Source organism: Lissotriton vulgaris, chromosome 12 (genome assembly GCF_964263255.1).
Source record: "Lissotriton vulgaris chromosome 12, aLisVul1.2, whole genome shotgun sequence".
Lineage (NCBI taxonomy): Eukaryota > Metazoa > Chordata > Amphibia > Caudata > Salamandridae > Lissotriton > Lissotriton vulgaris.
The window spans coordinates 555460515-555488110 of NC_141700.1; the positions used below are offsets into that span (position 1 = coordinate 555460515).

At 47.6% G+C, this 27596-nt stretch overlaps 1 protein-coding gene across 2 annotated transcripts in view; it reads left to right on the plus strand.

Annotated features, from left to right (window-relative positions):
* LOC147677730 (uncharacterized) overlaps window positions 1-27596 on the plus strand; it is a 218773-nt gene that overhangs the window by 69690 nt on the left and 121487 nt on the right. For both annotated transcript variants that reach the window (XM_086945369.1, XM_086945368.1), the window contains exon 2: window positions 10567-10635. In XM_086945369.1, the coding sequence (XP_086801495.1) occupies window positions 10567-10635 (69 nt within the window). The remainder of the gene's footprint in view (window positions 1-10566; window positions 10636-27596) is intronic.

Consider the following 27596-nt stretch of genomic DNA (forward strand, 5'->3'; position numbering starts at 1 on the left):
CGAGCTGGAGAAGATAGAACATTAGGTTTTCTACCACAAGGAGGTGTGACCACTTCCCAGATAGCTCAAAGTTTTGGGTTCTGCACCGCTTTATGTTCCATCAAGTCTTTTGTCGTGCTCAAGGGTAACACTTCCCTCCACGAGTGTGAACGAATAATTCTAGTGTAGCAGACCTATTACACCATAGGTCTCTCACCCTTGGCACTGATATGGGGGCTGAACTATATTCAGCTGAAAGTTTTTTTCAAAAACCGTTTGTCGATTGATTTCGCTATGAAACTTCACATGTTTTTTATCAAAGTTCTCTTTATTCTTTTCTTCTTCATACACAACGAAGAGTAAGGAGGTCGCGTTAGAACCGCACGCGAGATTCTCCCTGATGAAGGTGCCTGGGGCACCGAAATGCATTGGAATTATATAACAAGTGTTAGAAGATGGTTCAAAATATGTGAATAAAAACATATGAAGAAGAAAAGAATAAAGAGAACTTTGATAAAAGTTTCATAGCGAAATCAATCGACAAACGGTTTTTGTAAAAAACTTTCAGCTGAATATAGTTCAGCCCCCATATCAGTGCCAAGGGTGAGAGACCTATGGTGTAATAGGTCTGCTACACTAGAAGACTTCCCAGATAGGACTTAGTGTATTGGGCTGTGGTGGGGGCGCTTGTCAGTACCACCAGACTGCTTTGTTTTTTGTTTTTTTATTCACCATCAGTTTTTAATTCATCATTACAAGTAACAATCCGACAATACAATTTTCTTTTTAACAATAAAGTAAAGGAGACAGGGACACATTTTACACTGACAAAATAAAGAAGAAAGATTTAACAAAGCAATCCAGCATCTGAATAATAAAAGTAAAGTACAAGCAAACAAAATCGTTAAGTCTAAATTGCAACATATATCCGCACCCTCAAAAGATAAGAAAACAATCGGAGCAGAGACAAATACTGCTTTACTATATCCAGAACCAAGACTTATACCTGTGGTCTCTCCAATCTAGTCTTCCAATCAGTAATTGGGGCCCAAATAAGTTTCCCTAGTTTCCTAGCTTTCCACCCTTTCTTCTCATATAGACCCTTTTCCAGATTATACATAGCTAAAAGCCGTCACACCCATTGCTGAAAAGTAGGGGGGTTAGGATCCTTCCATGCAGATGCCACACAGATTCTCACTACAGCCATGACAAGAAATATGAATTCCCGGTGAGCTACCAGAACATCATCTCTAGCCACACCTAACATCACTAGCTCATTAGTTGACCTTAATTGAATCCTCAGAGTATGTCCCATGAAGTCCTCTATCGCCCTTTTCAGGGGATCCAAAATAGGACAGGAGGCAAACATGTGAACTATATCTGCCTCATCGCTGTGACAGCGAGGACAGCAAATACCCATAGTCCCACCCCATTGAGCTATTCTGGCAGGGGTGTAATAGAGTGCAAAAATAGTTTTAAAATGTTGAGCTTGAAGGTTGGCCACCTTTAAAACTGTGCATCCTAGCTCAAGTGAGACCCTAAACTCACCCCCATCAATACTCAGCTTCCGCTGCTACTTCTCAGAGTATTTTTCCAAATCATCATTTTGTTGTTGGCTCACCACCCCATAAATCTGGGTGATGGTACACCCATCAGGGTCTTGCACCCTTTCCATGACTGCATCTTTAAAAAAAGCTCTTGCTCCCCCGCTCTTCCTTGCAAGGGCAGACCGGATCTGTTAATTTTTTTTAAATTCCCAGCGCTCCAAATTAAACAGGGTTTGAGCTCTTTCAAATGTGATTATACCATCGAGATCACTAAGATCACCAATTATTTTAACACCCAAAGCATCCCACTGCCTCATGATGGTAAGGATGGATTCCCAAATAGAGGGGTTTAATAATTTATTCTACCCAGACCCAACTTTTTCCTTATAGCAGTCCCGGAAATTGCTGCTCCCAGAATCTTAAATGTAATGTGACTTTATTTATAGTAACTAGCTTCATTAAACCTCAGAAGCCAATTACGGGCTTCGCCTTCTAAAAGTAGCTCATATACATCCGGAGTAGCGTTGTCACCCCTCCATCGGTCGGTGATCTTACCACCCAGGAGCCCACAAACGTACTGCATCACCGCGGCCCAAAAATATGCTCTTAAGTCAGGTACCGCCCAGCCCCTCCCTCCATAGGGAGGGTCATAAATTTGAGTGCCCTTCTCGTCTTACCTTGAGCCCAGATAAACCGGTTTATAATTCTCTCCATTTCTTTAAACCAGTTATTGTCGAACGTTAGGGGTATCGTCCTGAAAAGATATAAGACTTTTGGGAGGAATATCATTTTAATGATGTTACATCTTCCCACAATCGAGAGGTGCAAATTATTCATCCTATCGAGGTCTCTCTTAGATTTTGGAATTACTGGAACGAGACTCTTCTCAACAATTTTAGTTCAATCTGAGGTAATAATAACCCCTAGATAAGTAGCCGAATCAGTCACTCTCTGATCTAACACGTTGGTCTAATCATTGACTACAATTTGTGTCTTCCCACGATTAAGTCTGTAATCGGAAACTGCCCCGAAGCATTCTTCCTCCTGTTCTATTTCGTCTAATGGTGCAGACGGATTTGCGGCCGGTATTGCCAGTTCATCTGCATAACCCAAGATCTTTGGTTCAAAGCCGGTGAACAGTATTGGGAGGATATCCCTATTCGCCTCAATTCTCCTGATAAAAGGGTTGATATAAAAAGCAAAAAGGAGGAGAGAGCAGGGACACCCCTGCCTCGTTCTTCGCGTAATATCAATTAAATCGCTCTGTTCCCCCATCACACAGAGTCGAATCTTCGGATTCCTATATAGTGCCTGAATAGCATTTATGCACCCCTTGCCTACGTTTACATTCTCAAGTGCCGACCAAAGAAAGCCCCACAAGACCCTATTGAACGCCTTCTGCGCGTCCAGCAGTATAAGCGCCATAAGGTCTCGTGTGACTGAGGTACCATCAAATAGGGTGCAGACTCTTCTGATATGCTTAGCCGTGCCCCTTCCTGGAATGAACCCATGCTGGCGAGGCGATGTCACCTTCTCTATGATAGTGCTAAGACGGTTCGCTAACATTTTTGAATAGATCTTTGCATCGCTATTCATTAGACTAATCGGCCTATAAGATCCAGGTTTGTTGGGGGGCTTACCTTTCTTTAAAAAGATAATCATACTGGCTTCTGCCCATGACTGTGGAGGTGTTTGCCCACTTTGTACCTGGTACATTACAAAGCTTAAGTCTTCTCCCAGAATTGGAAAAAAAATCCTGTAGAATTCTAACGGGATTAGATCAGGGCCAACCGCTTTGCCTGATGGCAAATTTTTGATGGCTCCCTGAATTTAATCATCTAAGAATCTAGCCCCAGTGGCCATGGAGGCTTCTATTGAAAATATCTCAACTGAAGCTGACACTAAATAATTCTTTACATCCTTAATGTCACTAACAGTATCCTCCCTATATAGATTTTGATAGTACTTGTGGAACACATTACAAATTTCCTTAGGAGTGGTAGCTACTGCCCCCTCTAAAGTTTTAATCTCCATGATGTCTCCCCTGGTAACTGTCTGTCAGGTCCTTACGGCTAAGACATGTCCAACTTGCTCACTAAATTCATGATGAGTTTGTCTCCAGGCCAAAAATGTCCCTGCTGCTTTTGCTGCCATGGTTTCACCCGCAGTGGCCTTTGCTAATGCTAGCTTCTGCACAATCTCGTCTATATTAAGGTTGGAGTCAATAGCCCTAGCCAGTTCTTCTTCTAGATCTGTAATTGCTCTATGTATGGCCTCCATCTCAATTTTTTCGGTCTTATTCCGTTTCAGAGAGTAGCTCAAAGTTTCCCTCCTAATGCCGGCCTTGAGAGCATCCCATACCACGCCATATCCCGCACTCCCCCTATTAATCTCTAAAAATTCCTTAAGCCACTTATTCATGTGCTGAACATAATTCAAGTCCTGCAGTAAGGCCTGTTCAAACATCCAGCTCGTTACCTGAGCCCTCCCATCAAGGTTTGGGATACATTGGGGCACCGGGTCCCAATGGCCTGCCTGGCTCCCTTTTCAGGGCAGACACAGACTTCTGAACGGATATTCTGACCCAGCTATATGCCGTATGCAGGTTCTTGTGAGACGTTCCAGAGTCCTGGAGAGGATCGTTATTGAATCCAATATATAAGAAAGGGCCAAAATCCAACCCAAAAAACTATCGTATGATCGCCTTGCTGGATATCGAGGGCAAGGCCTACGCAAACACCCTTCTGGCGGAACTATCAGGCTGGGCCAGCACTGAAGACCTTCTGCCCTTTTTTCAAACAGGGTTCAGACCTGGGGCATCGACGGTGAACAACATAATTGCCCTGTCATATCTAGCCCAATAAGCCGTGACTCACCAAAGCCTGCCGCTTTTCGTCTGTTTTATTGACTACTCGGCAGCTTTCAAAGGGGTAGATCGTAACATCCTCTGGCAGAAGCTGGCATGCTGGAAAATCAACCCATCTTTACTACAAGCGATCAGATCGTTGTACTCACAAACTTGGATAAGAATCAAACTGTCGAGCGAATTTGCTACAGAGAAAATTGACACGGACCGTGGGCTAAAGCAAGGCTGTGTCCTGGCCCGATGCTTTTTAATCTATACACCGCAGACATGGGCCAAGCCTTGATTGGATCTACACTAGCCACACCCAGGATTGGGTGTACCAAGATCCAACTGATGCAATATGCTGACGACCTGGTGCTCTTAGATCACACCAAAATTTGCTTACAAAAAGCTCTAACGGCCCTTGCACCTTACAATGCCAAAACAAGGTGGTTGCCAACCCAACAAAGTCCAAAACGGTGATTTTTGGGCACAACCCTAAAAAAACGGGCAAAATGGAGACTGGGTTAGCTGACATTGGACTACATACATCATTACAACTACCTGGGGGTTTGGTTTAGTGAAACAGGACGCCCAGGAGTCCATCTCCACAAAATGCAGATGAAAGGGAAAAGCATTATCTACGCCCTCTGTAAACTATACGCTACCTTACATAGTCCTACAACAATGGCTATCCAAAGACATCTGAGGGCGAAATTAATACCATCTCTTAATTACGCACAACAGGCATTCTCAGGGAAATTCACGAAAGATCTAGAAAAAATCCCCTGCACAGCTACAAAAAGCTATTTCATCTACCTGCTTGTACCAGGAACAATCTGGTACGGTTGGAATTCAACCTCAACCAACAAAATCTGGAAGAGATGGCCTCTCTGAGCAAATACTTCTACCTAACAACAGCGGCACCAGAGAACACAATGAAGGTCGCTATAAAAAGTATTTTCTTAGAATCCTGCAATCCTTGGTCAGCCAGTCTTGCTTCCGCCAAAGACCTCTTGCAACTTGCAACAGAGAACTGGGACCCGAGGATAGTCAAGTATGCTGTTATCAAAAGCACAATAAAAAAAACAAGTACGTCTACCCTCTCGTACCTTGGACATGGAATCCCTGGCAACAAGAAGATTCCATGAGTCCCAAAGCCTCCCACATACAGAGCACAACCTCAAACTCCATCTCAAGCATGCTGTGGGGAGACAAGCCCTACACAGGATCTTTAGCAGCCAGACTACATCCTCTCCCCCTTAAAGAATTATACCCTACCGGGTCAGCAAGACCAGTGATTATGGAGTGCCAGCTTTGTAAATATAAACGTGAGTCTTTGATCCACATCTTATTTTGCTACCTGGCTCTACACTTAGCCCGCAGAACCTATTTCAGGCCAATCTTGCCACAATTGGGTACTCGTACCACAAAGGAGACAGTCCATCGACTTTACACATTGGACACAGGGAAGCACATGGCTATGTTTGGCAAATTTGTACAATATACCCGCACAAAGTTGATGGACACTCTCCCCTAAGCAATCAGGCAGGCACTCATGCGGAGGCTGCCTATCATCTCTTATTACCTGACTAATTTAATTGAAGCATGTAAAACTTTTAACAATTACCGCGTACATAGATTTATCTCTTTTTAGACCTCGGATTTTAGACCTCTAGATTGTAATCCTATTGTTTTCTTATACATGTAGTGTTCTTTGTTTCTATTGTAATGTTTTTGAGTAACCACGCAAATAAAGTTATTCATTCATTCATTCAGGTTTGGGACTTCTAACACTAAAGGATTATGATCGGAGACCACTCGTGGAAATTTCTTGGTTTGACAGAGGGAAAGAGAGATGAAGAGACAAGAAAATAGTCTAAACACGCTACGGCCCTGTGTGGTGCAGAGTAATACGTGCTACCACTCCCCTGGGGAATCAGTTCCTCCCACACATCTGTAAGCCCATTATCCTTCATCAATTGAATTAGAGCACTATGAACTTTCTTTTTCCGGCCTACAAATTTACTTGGATCCCCCCTCCACAATCCACCTAAGCCATTAATATTAATATCCCTGCACATAATGAACGGGAGTGGCCAGTTAGCCAGTTGCATATTTACAAGATTAAACATTTCTGGATCGTCCACCGTTGGCCCATAAATTGAACAGAGTGTTACATTGAACCCTTGCAATTGGTATTCCACGATTACCCACCGACCATACTTGTCGTTTAAGCAATTTTTAACAATTATCTCCATTCTTTGAGCTAGTATTGCTACTCCTCGGGTCCTAGTCCCTTGCGAAGTACATGCTATCAGGTGGAATCCCAGCTGATCTAAAATAATCTTTTGTGACCCCTTGATGTGCGTCTCCTGTAAGCAAACAATATCAGCACGGATGGTCTTAAGATATTCCTTCACCGTCCTTCATTTGGTGGCATTGTTCAACCCGCATATATTAATTGTTGGTATTCGCATACAGTATATAATTTGTCATACTGTATATAACCTGACACTTGGTGCCTATTCCCTGCTCCACCCTTTTCAGCTATTCGGTTTCCAAAACTACTTTCATTGCAAGATGGTGGTTTTTCCCCTCCCCACCCCTCCTCCCAACACCCCCCTGCCCCAGCTTATCCCCATCCTGCCTGCCCTGCCCTCAAACCCAGCCTCTTCCCTCTTCCCCCCAGCTATAGTGTGAAGCAAGCAGACCTAAGGTCTCTGTGATGGAGCCTGAGAGTCGACCCCCCCTTGCAGCCTTACCGCCTAATTACTAGATGCTCTTATGATTACTAATTTCTTTTTTTTCCCCTAATCCTCCCTGTGTTTTTCCCTTTCATTTTACCCTTTAATAAACCTCCTGTATTCCGGTCAGTGAATACCCAAATGAACCTCCCTCTAAGTTTTTAGGGATTCCATATATGCTTTAGCTTGAATCTCTGAGGTAAAGACTCTGGAAGTGTTCTTATAGATGATCTTTAGCTTTGCAGGATTCATCAGTTACGCTTGTGCTCCCATGGCTTGACACGGCTGAATCAGTTCTCTTAGTTGCCAGTGTCTTTCCACAGTAACATAGCAATAGTCTGGCTTCGTGAAGAAGGACTGGTTCTCGAAAGTCCGTCTGGCGTTCCGGCGAACCTTAGGGTATACCTCTTCTCGAAGCAAGAAATTTCCAAAATAAATTAGGATTGCCCTTGGCATTGTGGTTCCATCCCTGCTTGGTTGTGAAGGCTTCCTAGCCATCATGGGAAAACGATGAGCACGCTGTATCTCAGCCTCCCAGTTCCAATGCCGAAGTTCTGGAAAAGCCCCTTCATCAATCTCAGAATGTAGGCCCTTGCATCCTCTCCTTCTATTCCTTCTTCAACGCCAAGAATCCGGAGGTTATTGCGTCTTTGCCTATTTTCGAAATCCTCAATTTTCCACTGAAGATTGGTGAACTGCTTATCGTGTGTTTCCACCTGTGTCTGAGTTCTAACCAGGTTATCTTCTACTGTACTTGTGCGTTCCTCAACCTGGGTCAGTCCCCCGTTTGTATCCATGCATGCCTTAACCATTTTTCTTACTGCACCTTGAAGCTTCTTTGTTGCCAGTCTGTTTTTCTTTCCGTCCATTCGAGTTTCTTCCTGTAATTGCTTAATTGAGTCAAATATAATTTTTAAAGAGGGTGCAGCCTCTTCCTCCTGTCCTGTAAGATCCAGATAGGTACCCCTAGTAGCAGAATAGTCCCATTTTAAAGTTGGGTCCGTGCTTCTTCTGCGGTGCCCTTCTCCATTTTTCTCCCATACTTGTGAGTCTCTTTGTTTCTTCAGAAGTTTCTTGTAAAAATGTAAAACAAACAGTTGCACAGTGCCACCCAGTGGCTAAAACACAGCGCGGATAGAGCGGTAGCATGTGCTTGTGTTTCTTACTGCCAGTATATTGCCGCCCTTCCTGCAAACTGTGTACACTGGCCCGAAACACCAACTGCCGAGCCGCCATGGCTAGAGCCCAAAACCACCAGATAAGGACAAGCCAATGCCAAGGCCACTCAGCCTCAGTTGTCAATGGAACATAACATTGCAACTAAAGCTCCAAAACCGGCTCCAGCCCCCCGCTGCGGCACGAAATACAATCAGTCGGCCTCCCCTAAACCTTTAGTGTTAGAAGTCCCAAACCTGAATGAATAAATGAATACCTTTATTTGCGTGCTAACTCAAAAACATTACAATAGAAAAGAAGAACACTACATTTATAAGAAAACAATAGGATTAAAATCTAGTGGTCTAAAATCCAATGCCAAGGCCACTCAGCCTCAGTTGTCAATCGAACAAAACATTGCAACTAAGGCCCCAAAACCGGCTTCAGTCCCCCGCTGCGGCACGAAATACAATCAATCAGCCTCCCCCAATGAGGCCCGGCAACACCATGAGTCGGGGCTGCAGATGCACTGGTCCCGGGGATCCACCTTGGCTGCATCAAACACAAAAATGGCAGGGGAAAAAGATCCAACAGCATTTGAGGCGATCAATGCACCCATAAAATGGCCTCAGGACCACACCAGGCGAATGAATGGTCCACTACGGACATGAAGAATGTGTGATTCCTCATATCAGCCAATAGTCACTTAAGCTCCTCCGGGATGCCTGTGCCACTCGGCAATGCACCACTGGGTCAAATCGTTCACAGGGCCCGTCCAATGAGGTGAACAAAGAACTACCCCTAATACCTTTCCTCTGGCTCCCTCCATAGTCGCCCCACTAGCATGCGGAGCAGGGGAAATCAGGCGGGTTGTATATGAGGGAGCTATGGCTTCCTAAACTCTAAACTGCGCCCAGTCCAGATGTGTAAGGTGCCAACATGGGTTCATGCTGCCTGCATCTCATTAAGCCTAGAGAGCATCCACTAAGTGCGCATTTCCTTTCTAGATGAATAATTCATCATTTTAACATCAAGGGGTGCAGAGTGCCCATCTCCATGCCCTTTCACGGAGGTAATCTTTCTTCCCTTGGTAGCTTCTTAAAGGTAGCCAACCAATACAACACTCTATCTACCAACTGTGCATTCCCAAAGATGAGGGAAACTCATAGTGGCACGCAGCTATACCCAAGAACGCAACACATCATACAGACATAGAGGATGAACTAACATTACTTGATGACTCTGTGTCATGGCACACATTATGTTCCAGGTGTCAGAAACGGGGGAGACCACAGAGACCCAAACCGGAGCTAGACCGTGCCCTAGTTCACCCGTGTGGGCTCATATTGAAAAGGAGGAGTGGAGGGGAGTGGCCTCCGCAATGCGGTGACGTCCAATGATCACACTTCTCGGCACGTCATTCATCCAACTAGGCTCGAGGTTCATCTGACCTAAACAGAAGGGACAGGGGGGGGGGGGGGGGCATTGCTCAGGAACACCAGGTCCAGCTGGCAGTCCGTTTTCCTTAAAGTAAACCTAGACGAGTTTAAAAAAGAAAAAATGAAACCTTTAAGTTTCTTATTTACGAATTGACAGTGGTCCATGGGACTTCTGTCTTCTCTTAAAAAAATATGTTTTTTTCATTTCCCTTATCATTTGGGAATGGTTACCACTCCACTGCCTTTCAGTAGTCGGCAAAAAATTACTATTTTGCAACCATAATTCAGTTGCAAAACTTGAATACATACATACCACTGCGATTTGGTATTTGGAAGCACGCCCCTTCCAAAATCATATTGAAAAAACGAATTGCGTTTTGATAAGAAGTTACCTAATCACAATTTGGCTTTTGCACATTTCGAAAAGCTTGTTTGAAGTTAAAAAAAAAGCTGTATTCTTCTAATTCGACCATTTTGTGACCACCGGAAATGTTTTGTACATGAGACACTTGAGTTTTTTAACTGCGTCTTCTTCTGCACATTGCAATTCTGCTTTTGTAAACTGTGAATATGTACTGGTGAGTATACGAGTTGTACCAGCTCTTCAAAATCATGAATTTACACTGACTACATTTTCCCATATTTTCTTAAATTTCTACCTTTGTACCTCGTAGTATTTTTTTGTACTTTTAGCTTTTTATCTTCTATTTATAACTGTAATGATTTAAAATATTCAAGCAACAAAACATTTAATTATGAGACCAACAAAGTCACAAACATAGCTTCGTTCACAACTGGTTTAATTCTCTTTTTGCCTCAAAGTGATTGGTAAATGTATTTCATGTTTTTTGCAGGTTCTCCGACTCCATCAGCATTTGCCGATTATCTAGATGGATTTACATTCACATATGAAGATGATTATGGTGAGGTACATCTAGTTCCGTTGCTAGTGCAACATGCGCCTGACCTTTCAGCATCTGATTTAGCTGTAGTACTTCCAAAAATCCATCATGCCATGTAATTGTCCATATGTTTGTGCTTGGGTGAGGGGAGCAGGCACGATTCGCCTTCGCAACTAGTATAGGAGAATTCATAGCTCATGTGGAATCTGGATCAGTAGATTGCTAGTGGAAGAGGTGTGGTGCAGCGGCCAGGGTGACTGACTCCAGAACCCGGGGACTCATGGTTCGATCCCCGGTGCCATTGGCAGATTAGCCCAGCACCATGTGACTCTGGGCAATAGCTTGCTTAATCTTCCCAATGGCCTCCAGTGCCTAGAGACCCTTACGGGTGTTGTTCACGCTTTACAAATGTGAATTATTATTATTATTGCTGTCACAGGCATGGTGAGATTGGAGATGTGCAACTTGATTTTCTGTCAACAAAGAGCATTGCGAACTGAGCTGATGCTAACATTAGATTGTGGTAAAGGAAAGCGTGGTAACGTAGCAATAAGGGTAGTGACTGTGTTGTAAAGGTATGCGTGGTAAATGCTTGCGTGATTCCGTCATATATCCATTTACAGGGAAACATCCTTTACAACGCCGTAAGAACCACAACCTTCCTTTACAACGCAGTCACCACTGCGACCAGGGACGTTTCTTGGTGTTTTGCCGCCCTAGGCGAGAATTGAAAAATGCTGCCCCCTCCCTTTTACTACCATCACTCTCTCCCCCTGTCATCCAGCCTAGAAGAATGAATGAATTAGATATATACCTCGCTAACTAAGCATTCAAAAAAAAGAATGCGGCAACACCACTACAGTAAATAATCTTGTGGCTAAAGTCAACAGGTAGAGATAGTTCTCAAAGATTTACTTCAATTCTGAATCTCACTAGCTTCTGCTAGATTTAGATTCTTGAAACATGACAATATTGTCAACTCAAGTTGCCATTGGGTGAGACAAATGCCAATGTTTCTGTATCCCCAGTGTTGCTGAAGTCTTCTAGAACTAGATCCAGGAAGTGCTGCCAGGGATAGCAGGTGCCACTAGAGCACATCCCGGCCATCGGGTGGGCAAGGACAGTGCAGCCTCCTTGAACTAGTCGATAACTAGACTAATTAAAAAGTCATCCAGTCTCAGCCAATGAAATGATCCCCAAGCCAGAAAAAAATTATGTCCACCTGCGAACTGTTTCAAGCACAGAACGGACAATTGGCCAACTGATCTTTCGTATTACCTGAATTTTCTCAGGATACAACACCAATGCCTCATACCCAGGTACCCGCAGCTAACGAATGAAGCAGAGCACATAATACCCACTATCAACTAGGTGATCTGTATAGCTGGGACCGAGGGTGGAAATCTAGAGTGACCATACAAATTGTTTTGCCTGAAGACATACACATGACACACTCAATCACTAGATGCACTTCAATCTTTTTGAGTATGGGGTGTCTTGTGACTGGTTTCAGCCATCACCACCAATGATAAACGCTCCTCCTGGCCAAGTAATAGAACATAACAGGTAAAAAAAAAAGACAGAACCAATCTGAAACGTCACCCTCACTGGTAAGGCATACAAGACTGGATCATTATCCACCACCTGGGTGGCAATTACCAAACGCTCATTAAGGTGATGCCTTGGGTCGCCACATCATAAACTAGAACCTTGGACACAACCCAATGAGGTGGGAAAGTGATAATGTCATCTCTCATAAAAGAACATTCTTAAAATGGATTCCTACAGCTCTTCACTCATCATCCTAAATGCACCGCAGGTTTTTGTAGCATCCTGATAGTGTGATAGACGAAAGACTGGATGGTTGCATACTGCCAGAAACCCATTGATATCAGACCTTAAAATCACCTTCCTTCTTCATCCTCAAGATGTGTCATTGAGAATTCATACAAGTTTGCCCAGGCTCTAAATTCTCAACCCCAATATAGTCTGCAGCCACAGCCCATTCAATCCCAAAGCCTCTAGGAATTTACACCATAACCATCCTTTTCTAGCAAAGAGAATTCCTCCACTTCACATCTAGTTGGCAACTGCACTGCCACCCATGTGCACAACCCAGTCGCACCCACTTTCTTTTCCACTCTCTCGCTGCCCCCTTCCCAACAAATTAACCCATTCTCCTTCTAAAGAGAGCCTTTTATTTGTTTACCAAACAGCAGAAAAAAATAGACATCCTTGCATCCTAAGGTTCTATATACCTTTTGTCAGGCTCTAACTGGTAGAATTCAAGGGTTTATGTAGTGATGCAACCAACCAAGACATTATATTTAATTTGGCAATCTGAATGAGCAATTTCCCCACAGTCCCTTCTGGTATGCACCTACATAGGAAGAGCGAACAGGACAGAAACGTCATTGAACATCAGAAAAAAAGGGATGGTGTTTGGGAGCACCAAAGCAGGTTTTTGACTGGTATCACTGACATACAGGTTCAGTGGAGCATTAGGAAGATCAGATGTCTTTGAAAAAGTGAGCTTATGAGGAGAGACAAGTCAGTCCTGCCACCTTGATGCAAAGAAACTGGAAGTAGATCTACTGCTTTTTTAGGTCTCGTGGTGTTTCACAGCGCATAAGCGCTGTGTCCGCCAGAGATCTATTGTCGCTGGGTCTGCTTCCCAGGAGACAGCACCTGGCCGCGCGCATTGCCTCTTCAAGGAGGCCATCTGAGCGGGCCACGCGCTCGCAAATGCGCTCAGCTGCTATCTCCTGGGAAGCTCCAAACACCACACACGCATGCGCATACACACAGACACACACACACGCATGCGCACACACACAGACACACACACATCCACCTTTTGTCTCCACCCGAGTCCTTCATCCGAAAACAGAGCCCCACCAATTCGAGAGCCGCACCCGCTGACAGATGCGCACCTCTCAAAAACTCTCCAGCAAACGGGCCCCTTGTGCCGTTGCTACTCCGCTAATCTTGTGGGAATTGACTAACACACTTCTTCTCCCTTCCGCCACAGCCTTGCTCAGTCTTTGCTAGGCCCCCCATTCTTTTCACATTTTACCAGCATTACCCACTCTGCGCGCTTCCCGTTCTTCGCCTGTTCCTTTCCCCCGTCAGCTAGCAGGACCCATGCTAATGTCCCGAAGCCGATCCCCCCCTCTCCCTGCGCATCACTCTCCGCACACTCGGCCTCCGCAACCCCCTCCCCCTGCATAACGAAGGTAATTTTGAAAGATGGAGCCACCAATAGCGTAATTCGAAAACAATGGTGTTAACCCCTGTGGAGCGCAAAGTTTCATTGTCTTGGCGCACCATAAGAGGACTTCTTATTCTATTTGCAATACCAACCATCCCGTCAACCTCCTTCTCCCACTACCTGCCGCAGCTCCCTGCCTTCCCCAGATCCCACCCCTCCGATCAAATTGGTGCCCGCCTCATTCAGTCACTCTTTAGGAAACTTTTGTCACGTTCACTTGCGAGCCCCCCCCCCCCCACTCCCGCAGCCAGTGTTGATGCACCATTGTGCAGCTCCGCGATCACCCGACAGCACTTAACCCCCTGCAGCTGCCCGTCTATCTCCCCCCCTGGACCCAACCCCCAATAGCGCCATGTCTGCCCCCCACCGTCCTGGGCAAGCAATCCAAGGATCCCAGCGCCCCCCCCTCCCATCTTTTGAAGCCCCTTCCTGCCGTCGACAGTCATGTTGCATGCAGTGACCAACCATTTTCATGTCCCTTCCGCAGCAGCCCTGCTCAGCGCTCGCTATGCCACCCCACTCTTCACCTCGCTGATGTTCTTCAATTGCCCACTATCCCGGCACTCTTGCCCCCCTCCGCATGCCGCCCAGTGCCTCGCCCTCACCCGCTCTCTCCTTTGCCCACTATACTGCACCCACCCCAGACCCACCCCTCCCCCACCTCACCTCACACTCTGTCTATGCCGCACCTCTTCTCCTGACACAATTCCCCCGAGCGCCCATGCACACACGCACATACATAGAGACACACACCCCCGGACACACACACACACAAACCCACACACACACACACACACGTGCACACACACACCCACACAAGTGCACCAAGCCCCCCCGCCGTCGCACACATACATACATACACACACACACACACACACACAAGCGCACCCCCCCTGCCGCCTCCCCTACAAGTAAGGGCACTTACCGCCACTCCGGAGATCTGCAGCCTCCGCGGGGCTCTCCCTCGGGCATGGGAGCCCCGCGTCACCACTGCTCCTCGGGCCAGGCACTCCGTGGGCGCGGGCTTCGCGCACAAGAGTGAAGTTCCGCCCCCACCATAGGTTTCGTTTTTAGGAGTGGGCTTCGCACACAAGAGTGAAGTCCCGCCCCCACCATAGGTTTCGTTTTTAGGTTTTGCCTGCAAGTGCGCACGTAGTGCGCATGCGCAAAAAAACCTTATGAGTATAATAAATGGAGACTAGCCATTGGAAGCCGGATCTGTCCGTCAAGGCCGGACCAGATTCGTGGGCGTTCCCACGATTTCTTCCCTTTTGCCACGTCATGCGGCGGTGCGCGGAGTTGTTTTTTTTTTTTTTCCGGCGCCACTCCGGAAGAAGTCCAGGTGAGGGCTCCCGCCCTCCCTCCCGCTGTCCGTGTGCCTGTTCCCGCCCCCCTCCCGCTCTCCGTGTGCCCGTTCACGCCCCCCCCCTCCCGCTGTCCGTGTGCCGTTCCCGCCCACCCCTCCCGCTGTCCGTATCTCCGTCCCCACTTGTGCACTTTCACTCTCCGTTGCTTGTTTCAATACCAATCCCGTATGCCACTTCCAGACCGCAATGCTAACCCTACTCCTCCCCCCCCGCCCCCCTCCTGTTTTGACAATGGCCACTTGCGGACACACCGTTCTTGTATCCTGGGCTTCATGGTGTTACTTTTTTTGCGTGGCCTGAAATGCTACTGTTTAGGTTGTTTTTTGTGTGGCGTTTAAGTAATTTTTGGGGTGGAAAAGGGTCGTACTGTGTTGGTGGAGCGCTAGCGCAGCCATATAGAGGGTCAGGTTCACAACAGCGACGTCAGAATTTTCATGAACAGCAGGGTGTGCTCCTTTTGTTATTCATCGAGATCTACTTTCACTTCAAGGGACCAACATTCACCACGGCGTGAACGCGGGCAGTATATGGGTGCTGCAGCACCACGTCGAAAGCAAACACAAACACAAAACTGAACTCGAGGTGGCCTTCCCGTCTCGTTGATTCCCTACACAGACCCATGTGTTCCGCTTCTCCCCCTCCTACCTGCGCGGAATTCCGTCTCGTGGATTCCCTACACAGACCCATGTGTTCCGCTTCTCCCCCTCCTACCTGCGCGGAATTCCGTCTCGTGGATTCCCTACACAGACCCATGTATTCGCTTCTCTCCCTCCCACTGGCGCAGCTTGCAATGACCCCTATCCCCCAAAACCTTCAATGAAACGTTTCCACCTGGCCCTCTTACCATCTTTAAAGGCTGCCACAAGTACCCCTGTTCAACTTAAAATACTTAATTTACTCCCCACAGGAAAAAATCACAATCACAGGATAAGCCGCTATAGAGCAATGCTTAACACTGCTGGAGGAGCACATTATAGTTTCACTTCAGGCAACAGGCTTTTCTGCAAAGAACACTCTTCTCACCTCCGAAACTGCATGAAGCAAGCTCATCGTACGCCTTTAACTATTTATTTACGGTGTCTTTATGTTTCTTTTTTTGCATTACCTCTAAAGTACACTCCTCCCACCAATGATAGCATCAAACAGTTCTCACTGTGCGCCTTTATTAACATCGCTGTATGCTTGTCTTGGGCTTCTTTTCACTTCTTTTAATGAAGGTGGGGTTTATTAATTGTAATGTCCTGCTGGCCCGGGCCGCTAACTCTCCCCTTGACTGCTGACGTTAAGAGGGGCAGCGCCGTCTCCAGGGAGGCGGGAGCCCCAACCTCCAGGATCAGTGCATTCAGTGTTAGAAGTGGGCGGGGACGGAAGGGCACGGCGTGCCCCTACTTCTAAAAATTATGCTAGTCCGTTCCCCTACTTCTTGTTTTTGAAAGAGCGTACCCGGACTGTAGGAATAGGCATACTTTAAAATGACACCTTTTTTTTCCACTCAACGTGAATATTGACGAAGGCCTCTGCAGGGCGCCCGACCTCCTCCCCTTCCCTGCTGTGTCTAGGGGCCTGCAAAGTGAGACTTAAAGGGCCATCAGTGTAGCATAGCACGAAAGCGGCTACCTCTGATGGCCCCTGCCGTGAGCCCATGATTCACACCTCATTTGTGAGGACGCTGCCTACCAGCCCCCACTGTGACCTGTGACAATGGTCACATCAGGATTCTTTGGTGTCAAGCAGACTGATGGACGCCACCTGGGGGACTTTGCGACTTGCTATAAATTAATCTGCTCTCCAGCCAGCCACTGAAAAGATGACCCAGCCCCACCGGCCTCTCCTGGAAATTACTCTCCGTGCCTGCCCAGAGGTCCCCAACTCCTCCTTTACAGCTCTGCCCTTTTCTCTGAACCGGGGCCTGCACGAGGAGCCTGGACGTAAGTGGGGGGAATAAAATACCTCTTGCATTTTGTTTAATAAACAGAAAATGTCACTTTTCTTATCTGCTGTTTTTAGGTCTCGCCTGTCGATGCGCATGCGCATCGAGCAAGGCGAGAGTATTGCGAGTTATCCACTCTTTATCCACACTGCAAGGAATCGTGGCGATTCCTTGCAGTGCCCGTGACTTTTAAGGTCAATGCGCATGCGCATTAAGCTTATGCGCATGCGCATTGACCTTAAAAGTCACGGGCGCGTGCATGTCCGTCTTTGTTTACCCGCTCCGCCCCCTCCCGCCGTGTCGCCTTGCCTACTCTCTTCCACAGCCTTCCCCAGCTCCGCCCCCTCACTACTTGATTGCACGGCCGCTAGGCCGTGCCTCCCCTACTCTCCTCCCCCCTCCTCCTCTCCTCCCCTGCCTGCCTGCCGCTAGCCTTGCCTACTCTCTCGCACCCTCCCCCAGCTCCGCCCCCTCACTACTTGATTGCACGGCCGCTAGGCCGTGCCTCCCCTACTCTCCTCCCCCCTCCTCCTCTCCTCCCCTGCCTGCCTGCCGCTAGTTCTAAACATACTAGCACAATCAAAAGGGCCCCACTTCAGTTTTAAACCCATGTCCCTCAAAAGCTCCTGGAAAGACTGTGGACACCCAAAGGAAATGAATTTCTAAAGGCACGAGCCCCTGTTTCATTAAATGTTTTAGTGGCAGTCCTTCAGGCTCTTAAGGAGGTGCTGTTAATACTATCACAGTGGTTGAATTGTCAGGATCATCCTGATGACAGCAGTAACCTTCTGAAAGTTGTAAGAGCTATTTCTGATGTTAAAAATAACATGGTGTCAAACTAAAGGTGCTTACTCAAGAAATAAAGCCCACTGGGTATTATGCAGTAGGCTGTCAGATGTGTCCGGTTGTTGTCCCTTCAGCAGTGTATTCCATCCCTTGTAATAATGTTATATATTGTAGTGTTGCAAAACTGCCTCGTGGTCCATGCAAAAGAGGCCAATGCAGAGTATTACAGACTGTTCTCTTCTATGCTATCGCCTCAGTGTGCCGCGCACAGTCAGCGCTCAGAAGCCGCTGCGGCGGCACGCGGAGCTTTGGAAAATTAAATACACAAATAAATCCATTTATCCTCTGGGCCAGAAAGTCGTCCGTCACGTGTCAGTCAAGTGACAGGGAGTGACTACTGACACTAATTCATTTGACCCAGAGTTATTTCCTTAATCTAGTCTTGGTGACCTCTGACCTGTCGCTTCTGTAATTACGAGGCAGTAAAAGTTACAAGCTGCAGTTTCCTTTCTTTTCTTGTGCCCTTAGGGCACGAGGCCGTGTTAGCTAATTGTTTGGAAAGGTGGGAAGGGTGGGGGCGGGGGTGGCGAAGGAAGAGGCAAAATTGTTACACTTGCGTCACCGTGGCCCTTTGTTTACGCCCGGAGAACCAGCGGTAAAGGACGTGGACCCCGGTCTGAATAGAAACACCGATCACCTTTGACCTCTTTGCAGGGAGAGGGGCTTCTAGGATTTCCTCCCTAGGACTCAAGGACTTTTGCAAGCTCACATGCCTAGCCGGAGGAGATCCACGGCGGCAAGCCCTAAAGCAAGGGCGCCTGGGCAAGCTTTCCGTCAGAACTTCCTCCGAGCAGCAGCCTCTGCACAGAGAACAAATACACTTCCTCCTAAATACCCGAGCTCCCACCTCGCACTCTTCTCGAGTCCCCTTCTGACCCCCGTTTTCCCACTTACTGACCCATTTCGTGACAACCTCTTGCCCCTTTGTTGATACTCTCATCCCCTTTCGCTGATACTGCCTGTCTCTACTCCGCTTGTTTACAACCCGCCGCTCGTGTTCTCACTTTATTTCCCCTGGTGTAAGCCACTGCATGCACTCGCTCCCTAGGGTCCGCACTCTAGCAGCTGGCCTCACTTCAGGCTGCTCTCCACCCCCCTCCCCCCCGCAGTCTCTTCCTTGGCTGCAACCACTTTTCGACAGTCTCTTTGCCCGTTGACTCACACTCTCGCCACTCCCTCACTCACCCTCACTCACCCTCACCCTCCCTCACCCTCACCCTCCCTCACCCTCACTCACCCTCACCCTCACTCACCCTCACCCTCACTCACCCTCACTCACCCTCACCCTCACTCACCCTCACCCTCACTCACCCTCACTCACCCTCACCCACTCTCACCCTCACTCACCCTCACTCACCCTCACTCTCACTCACCCTCAACCCCTCACTCACCCTCACTCACCCTCAACCCCTCAACATCAACCCCTCACTCACCCTCACCCTCACTCACCCTCACTCACCCACCCTCACTCACCCTCACTCACCCTCACTCACCCTCACTCTCACTCACCCTCAACCCCTCACTCACCCTCACTCACCCTCAACCCCTCAACATCAACCCCTCACTCACCCTCACCCTCACTCACCCTCACTCACCCACCCTCACTCACCCTCACCCTCACTCACCCTCACCCTCACTCACCCTCACTCACCCTCACCCTCACTCACCCTCACTCACCCTCACTCACCCTCACTCACCCTCACTCACCCTCACTCACCCTCACTCACCCTCACTCACCCTCACTCACCCTCACTCACTCTCACCCTCACTCACCCTCACTCACTCTCACCCTCACTCACCCTCACTCACCCTTACTCACCCTCACCCTCACCCTTACTCACCCTCACCCTCACTCACCCTCAACCTCTCACCCTCAACCTCTCACCCTCACACAGTGCAATAGGTCTCGGAGCATTTGAGTTAGAGCTTTTAGAAATGTTTATGGCTTTTTTTTTTTAATTCTTTAGCATTGGCTACAGGAAACAAAAATGCTAAAGATTTACAAAAAAACCCATAAACAATTCTAAAAGCACTAACTCTAATGCTGCGAGACCTATTGCATTTCCAATGCTTGTTTTATGTTATTTTTTTTCAATGTGTAGTGCCCTGCACAGAAGCCAGTGCAGTTGGCGGCACCACCCATGCCAGGCTCACTGCGGGCATTTAAAATTCATACATGTCAAAAGGCCCGATTTGGGCGGGAGACGCCCAACCTTTAAAGCCAAAACCAGCTTTATTTCTGCAGACTGCGGCCTCTGCTTTTGCAGAAGTCAATGGGGAAAATTCATTCTTCCGTTTATTTTAAACAAATCTCCTTCTTTACTCTTCTAAAATGTTGGCATTTTGCTCCACCGAAGGGCATCTATCCTGATCTGCCACTGCTCGCTGTGCTGCTGGTAGGGGCCCGACACTGCTGTCCCTGCCTATCTCAATCCAGACGTGCAGCTTAACCTGCAATTACAGTACCAAGGCTCTGCTGATGCCCTTCAAGTCTTTTTTATGCCCTCGCCCTATGTGCCCCCTGGGCAGTTTGCAGTCTATGGATGAAATGCCAGGAAGTGAGGGTGGTGAGGGAGGGCTGGATCTGGGTATACTAGAAGCAGGGTAATGAGAAATACCAGGAAGTGAGGGGGAGCGAGGGGAGGCCAGGATGTGGGTATGCTAGAAGCAGGGTAATGAGTGATGCCAGGAAGTGAGGGGGGCGAGGGGAGGCCAGGATGTGGGTATGCTAGAAGCAGGGTAATGAGTGATGCCAGGAATTGAGGGGGAGCGAGGGGAGGCCAGGATGTGGGTATGCTAGAAGCAGGGTAATGAGTGATGCCAGGAAGTGAGGGTAGGTCAGGATGTGGGTATGCTAGAAGCAGGGTAATGAGAGATGCCAGGAAGTGAGGAGAGGCCAGGATGTGGGTATGTTAGAAGCAGGGTAATGAGTAATGCCAGGAAGTGAGGGGGAGCGAGGGGAGGCCAGAATGTGGGTATGCTAGAAACAGGGTAATGAGCATTGCCAGGAAATGGGGGTGGCGAGTGAGGGCTGGGCCCGAGTACACTAGAAGCAGGGTAATGATATGCCAGGAAGTGAGGGGGGGCGAGGGGAGTGCTTGATGTAGGTATGCTAGAAGAAGGATAATTCCAGAGAGCATGGGTGGCGAGGGAGGGTTCGATGTGGGTACGCTAGAAGCAGGGTAATAAGCGATGCGAGGAAGTAAGGGTGAACAAGTGGGTATGTTAAAAGCAAGGTAATAGGTGATACCATGAAGTGAGGGGGAGCGAGGGAAGGCCGGGATGTGGATATGTTAGAACAAGTTTAATGAGTGTTGCCAGGAAGTGAGGGGGAGCGAGGGGAGGCCAGGATGTGGGTGTGCTAGAAACAGGGTAATGAGCATTGCCAGGAAGTGAGGGTGGCGAGGGAGGGCTGGGTCTGGGTATGCTAGAAGCAGGGTAATGATATGATAGGAAGTGAGGGGTAGCGAGGGGAGTGCTGGGTGTAGGTATGCTAGAAGAAGGGTAATTCCAGAGAGCATGGGTGGTGAGGAAGGGTTTGATGTGGGGACGCTAGAAGCAGGGTAATGAGCGATGTGAGGGTGAACAATTGGGTATGCTAGAAGCAAGGTAATGGGTGATACCAGGAAGTTTGGGTGGGGAGGGTGGGCTGGAGTTAGGTACTCTAAATATAGGGTAATGAGCGATGCCGGGAGGTAAGAATGAGGGGGATTGCAGGATCTGGGTATGCTAGAAGTTGGGTAATGAGGGATGCCAGGATACAGAGGGGTGAAGAAAGGGCTGAATCTGGGTATGAAGAAGCATGGAAATGAGTGGTGCTAGGAAGTAAGAGTGGAAAGAGGAGAAATGAACCATGTAAGCTAGAAGTTGGGGGAATGAATGATTCTAGGAAGTGGGGCTTCCGAAGGGAGGGCGAGATCCAACTATGGCTAGACCTAGGGTAATAACCGATTCCGGGCAGTAAGGGTGGCGAGAGGAGGGTGGCACCTGGGTATTCTAGAGTAGGGCAATAATAAGTGGTGCAAGGAGGTAGAGGACGAGGGAAGGGCTGAACCTGTCTACGCTAGAAGCAGGGTAATGATGTCTAAAAAGTAAGGGTAGTGAGGGGATGGTTATATCTGTGTATGCTAGAAGTAAGGTAATTTGTGATACCTTGAAGTAAGGTTAGCAAATAGGGGTTAACTCTAGTAATGCTATAAGCAAGGTAACTAGCAATGCCAGGAAGTAGCGATGGCGATGGCACCGGAAGGGCTGAATCACTCCTAGAACTAAGGTAAAGAGCAATGCCAGGAAGTAAGGGTGGTCAGAGGAAGGCTGTACCTGGGTATCCTCCAAGTTTTGTAGTGAGTGATTTTAGAAACTAAGCAAGACGAGATGAAGGCTAGATATAAGTTTGGTAGAAGCATGGCAATAAACTATAACATGAAGTAAAGGCGGTAAGGGAAGAGCTGAAGCTGGGTATGCTAGAAGCAAGGTAATGAGTGCCAGGAAGTAAGGGTGGTAATGGGATGGCTGTATTTGGGTATGCTAGATGCATGGTAATGAGCAGTGCTAGAAAGTGAGGATGGTGAGGGTAGAGCTGGCTCCTGACATCCTAAAGGTAAAGTAATTTGTGTTGCCTTAAATAGGTGTGGCAACAGAATGGTTTGATCCTGGGGTGCTAGAAGAAGGGTAAAGGACAATGCCAGGAAGTAAGGTGACAGGAAGGATATACCCTGTATGCAAGGAATTGGGTAGTTAGCGAAGCCAGAGCTTAAGGGTGACGATATGAGGGTTGGATCTAAGTATGGTAGAAGCATACTAACGACTATGCCAGGGGCTAAGGGTGCAAGGGTAGGGCTGAACCCGGCTATGCCTGAAGCAGGATTTTGTTCAATGCCAGGAAGTGAGAGTGGGCGAAAGCAAAGCTGGATCTGGGTATGTTAGAAGCAGAGTAATGTGCGATGGCAGGAATTAAAATTGGGGAAGGCTAGATCTGAGTTTGCTGGAATCAGGGTTAAGAGTGAGGCCAAGATGTAGGTTGGTAAGAGGAGGGCTCAACCCTGCTATGCCAGAAGTACGGTAATGAGCGATGCCAGGAAGTAATGGTGGCAAAGAGAGGACAGAACATGGGTATATATAAAGTAGGGTATTGATCGATGCCAGAATGACGGTGGGAAGGGGAGGCTCGATCTGGGGAAGATGCACAGGACCCTTGAGGCCAGTCCACCTCACCCATTTGTGCCTCCATTTTGCATTGCAAACTCACCAGGGATTTGCAATGCACGAAGTGCCAATGAAAGAAACTGCATGGCTCGGAGACAAATGACTTATGATTCCACTTATAAGCGTATTTGGAATATTCTGTGATTGGAAACATGTCCCACATTGTAAATGAATTAAATATAAACAACTTGTATATTAAACCTCAAATGAACATGTTTATCGATTGTTTGAATTAAATAACGTTATAAGCTGTAACTGGTCAGTGATATGCCAAATGCACTAAAAATTGGTATGTTTTGCTATTTTTAGCCACACCTCCGGCTCCGCCCACTAATCCAATCCTCTGATTATTCCCGCCCCCTGAGTCTCCGCCCACAGTTCCCCTACTTTTTTGTCCCCACTTCGACCACTGAGTGCATTGCACCAAGAGCCCTAGGCTTGGTGTGCAGGGTGCAGCACTTGGGTGCAGCAGGAGTTAGAGTGCATGCAGTAACGTTGCCCCAGTGCGCAGTGCAAATAGAAACCATTCAGCTGCAAAGTGCAAGTGAACAACAAAATTGCATTAGAGAGACGTGCTATATTTAATTGCAATGCACGGGTCACTCCTGTGCAGTGAGATGATACAGAACATCAGGAGCTGTTACAGTGTGTGCAGTAATTTCTTGTACTGACCCGTGTACAGAAAGAGTTTGTGCAGCAGTAGGAACATGCCGAAGAACCGAGAGCCGCAGCTCACACCTCCAATAGTCACTTGGGCTCCTCCGGGATGCCTGTGCCACTCGGCAATGCACCACTGGGTCAAATCGTTCACAGGGCCCGTCCAATGAGGTGAACAAAGAACTACCCCTAATACCTTTCCTCTGGCTCCCTCCATAGTCGCCCCACTAGCATGCGGAGCAGGGGAAATCAGGCGGGTTGTATATGAGGGAGCTATGGCTTCCTAAACTCTAAACTGCGCCCAGTCCAGATGTGTAAGGTGCCAACATGGGTTCATGCTGCCTGCATCTCATTAAGCCTAGAGAGCATCCACTAAGTGCGCATTTCCTTTCTAGATGAATAATTCATCATTTTAACATCAAGGGGTGCAGAGTGCCCATCTCCATGCCCTTTCACGGAGGTAATCTTTCTTCCCTTGGTAGCTTCTTAAAGGTAGCCAACCCAGCGTTAGAAGTGCGCGGGGACGGAAGGGCACGGCGTGCCCCTACTTCTTAAAATTGTGTTAGTCCGTTCCCCTAATTCTTACTTTTGAAAGAGCGTACCGGGGACTGTAAAGTTGCCATACTTTAAAAGTACACTTTTTTTTTTCGCCGCACGAGTGGTGCACCGTGAATATTCAGGAGGCCTCTGCAGGGCGCCCGACCTCCTCCCCTTCCCTGCTGTTTCTAATGGGCCTGCAAAGCGAGAGTGAAAGGGTCATCAGTGTAGCATGGTGCGAAAACGGCTACTCTGATGGCCCTGTGGCTACTGTGAACCCGTGATTCACACCTCGCAAGGCTGCCAGCCCCCACTGTGACCTGTGACAATGATTCTTTGGTGTCAATCAGACTGAAGGACGCCACCTGGGGGACTTCTTGACTTGCTATATATCTGCTCGCCAGCCAGCCACTGAAAAGCTGACCCAGCCCCACCAGCCTCTCCTGTAAATTACTCTCCGACCCGTGCCTGCCCAGAGGTCCCTGACCCCTCCTTTACAGCTCTACCCTTTCGCTGAACCGGGCCTGCACGAGGAGCCTGGACTGCCTCTGAAGCCGAACTCCCCAAGCATCAAGTAAGTAAGTGGGGGGAATAAAACACTTGGTGCATAATTCTCCTTATCCCTTTTCTTTGCTGCTTCTGTCTTCTTTCTCTCTGCCTTTCCTCGTATTTTATCTCCAAACCATTCTCTTTTCTTCACTCCATCACCTGCTTCTTACTCGCTTGTATTTTTCTGCCATCCTGTCAAAGTGTGATGTATACGGGTCACATCTCAAACCGTTTGCACCGAGGTTAGAGAATCTACTGATTAGGCCCACTTAGTAGTGACGTTTGCTGCTGGTACCTCTATAAGCTCTGACCCAGATTCATTATAAGTACCCAGGTGTGCTCGTACTTATAGAGGCTCTATGGTGGGGTGTGCAGCATTCTGAAGCAAGGATGCGCAGAAGTGTTGGGTGGTATGCAGGAGTTGCTGGGGATCAATGTGGCTTGCTTTGCTTACCGCCATGCTGACTGGCTGTGGGGTGCTTGAACTGTCGCTATGGTCTGCCCTACTTTCTTCAATGTGCATGACTCAGCTTGGGCACTGGTCCTGTGATGGACTGGCCTCCTGGCTGGTAGGGACAGTGCTCTGGTAGCCTGCAATAATGGACGTATTTCAGGAGTAGGCAGACTGTAAACACAATTGGCCTTCCTCTAAGGCAGTGTCCCTAACTTATTTGCGGCATTCTTACTTTAAAAAAAACAATCTACATGCATGAACATTTTTATTGTGTTATTTTCAATTATTTGGGGGGCTTGGCATCTAACGTAAAGCTGGCCTTATATTACTGTGTAGAAAACCCGCCCGCACTTCCCAGAACACAGAGATAAGAAGCCCCAGGCAGATGACAAAAAGATTTCACTTACAACAGAGGAAGACAGTCTGTAAAAGTATGAAAACCGAAATAAACATACATTTTCCTGTGCAGAAAACGTTTTTCACTAAACTCTTAAACACACTGAATGAAGTAACAATGCAGTCATTTGACAGGTGTAATGATAACATAAGATCCCCTCTACTAATTCTAATTCCAATATTGTCGTTTATTAAGCAATTTAATACCCACAACATATCGGTTTGCCCTCATGCATGAATGAATGATGGATGCAGGATGAATGCAGGATGGATGGGTGGGTGGATGCATGAATGAATGATGGATGCAGGATGGATGGGTGGATGGATGGATGGGTGGATGCATGAATGAATGATGGATGCAGGATGGATGCAGGGTGGATGGGTGGGTGGATGGATGGATGGGTGCATGAATGAATGATGGATGCAGGATGGATGCAGAATTGGTGGATGTATGGGTGGATGGATGGGTGGATGCATGAATGAATGATGGATGCAGGATGGATGGGTGGATGGATGGGTGGATGCATGAATGAATGATGGATGCAGGATGGATGCAGGATGGATGGGTGGATGATGGATGGATGGGTGGATGGATGGATGGATGCATGAATGAATGATGGATGCAGGATGGATGCAGGATGGATGGGTGGGTGGATGGATGGGTGGATGCATGAATGAATGATGTATGGATGCAGGATGGGTGGGTGGGTGGATGGATGGGTGGATGCATGAATGATGTATGGATGGATGCAAGGTGGTTCGGGCTCGCTCGCTCGCTGCGGTGCAATATGCAAATTAGTTTACGCCCCACCACTTTCAAATGTCACCAGCCGCCCCTGAAAGCTGCAAAAAAGTTTTCACCACATGAAGCCACCTCTTAAATTACATCCAGTTTACAAACTGACATGGCAAACACAGTTGTGTAACAAATACTAGCAGGGAATGACTTTTCAAATGTGAGCACTGCAAAATGTTCTCTTCTAAAAGGTGCCACGGGTGGGGGAGCACAAAGGTTACAGTCATTCCTGGACTGTCCGGAGAAGGGTGAGACGTGGTCCAGGGCCAGTGTGGTAGGGCCTGTGCTGGGTGTAAGCTGTAGGTTCCGCCTGCCGCTGGAATGGGTGTAAACATTAATGGGTTTTGAGTTGCCAGGTCCTGGACTGATGTGTGGATGGCGATCATTCCTCAGCTTTGCTATTAGGGTGGCTCTCATTCTCCAGGCTATCCATCTCAAGGTCGGCTTTTATTTACTCCTTGAACCGGCTCACACTGTCATAACCATTGGCATTGGTAAAACCTCAGGCACGGGCCGACCCTGCTCTCATTGTTTGCTGCATAATTAGCCTTTTCTGTGTTCCCAATTGATAGCACATGTCAAAGCAAAGCCCATGCGCTGATAAGTAGTGTGCCGGTGACAAGAAGCATTCACATCACTCTCTGTTATTATCCCTATCTACAGGCTCCTGTAGCACTATACGTTCTTTTGTAGAGCGCACGTTAGCCGGATCGTGGGGCCTCCTGTCATAGAATTTAAACCTGAATTTTATGTTCAGAAATGGTTAGAAAAAGGGAGGAGAAGTGCCAACGAAAGAAACTGCATGGCTCGGAGACAAATGGCTTATGATTTCACTTATAAGCGTATTTGGAATATTCTGTGATTGGAAACATGTCCCACATTGTAAATGAATTAAATAAAAACAACTTATATATTAAACCTCAAATAAACATGTGTATCGATTGTTTGAATTAAATAACGTTATAAGCTGTAAC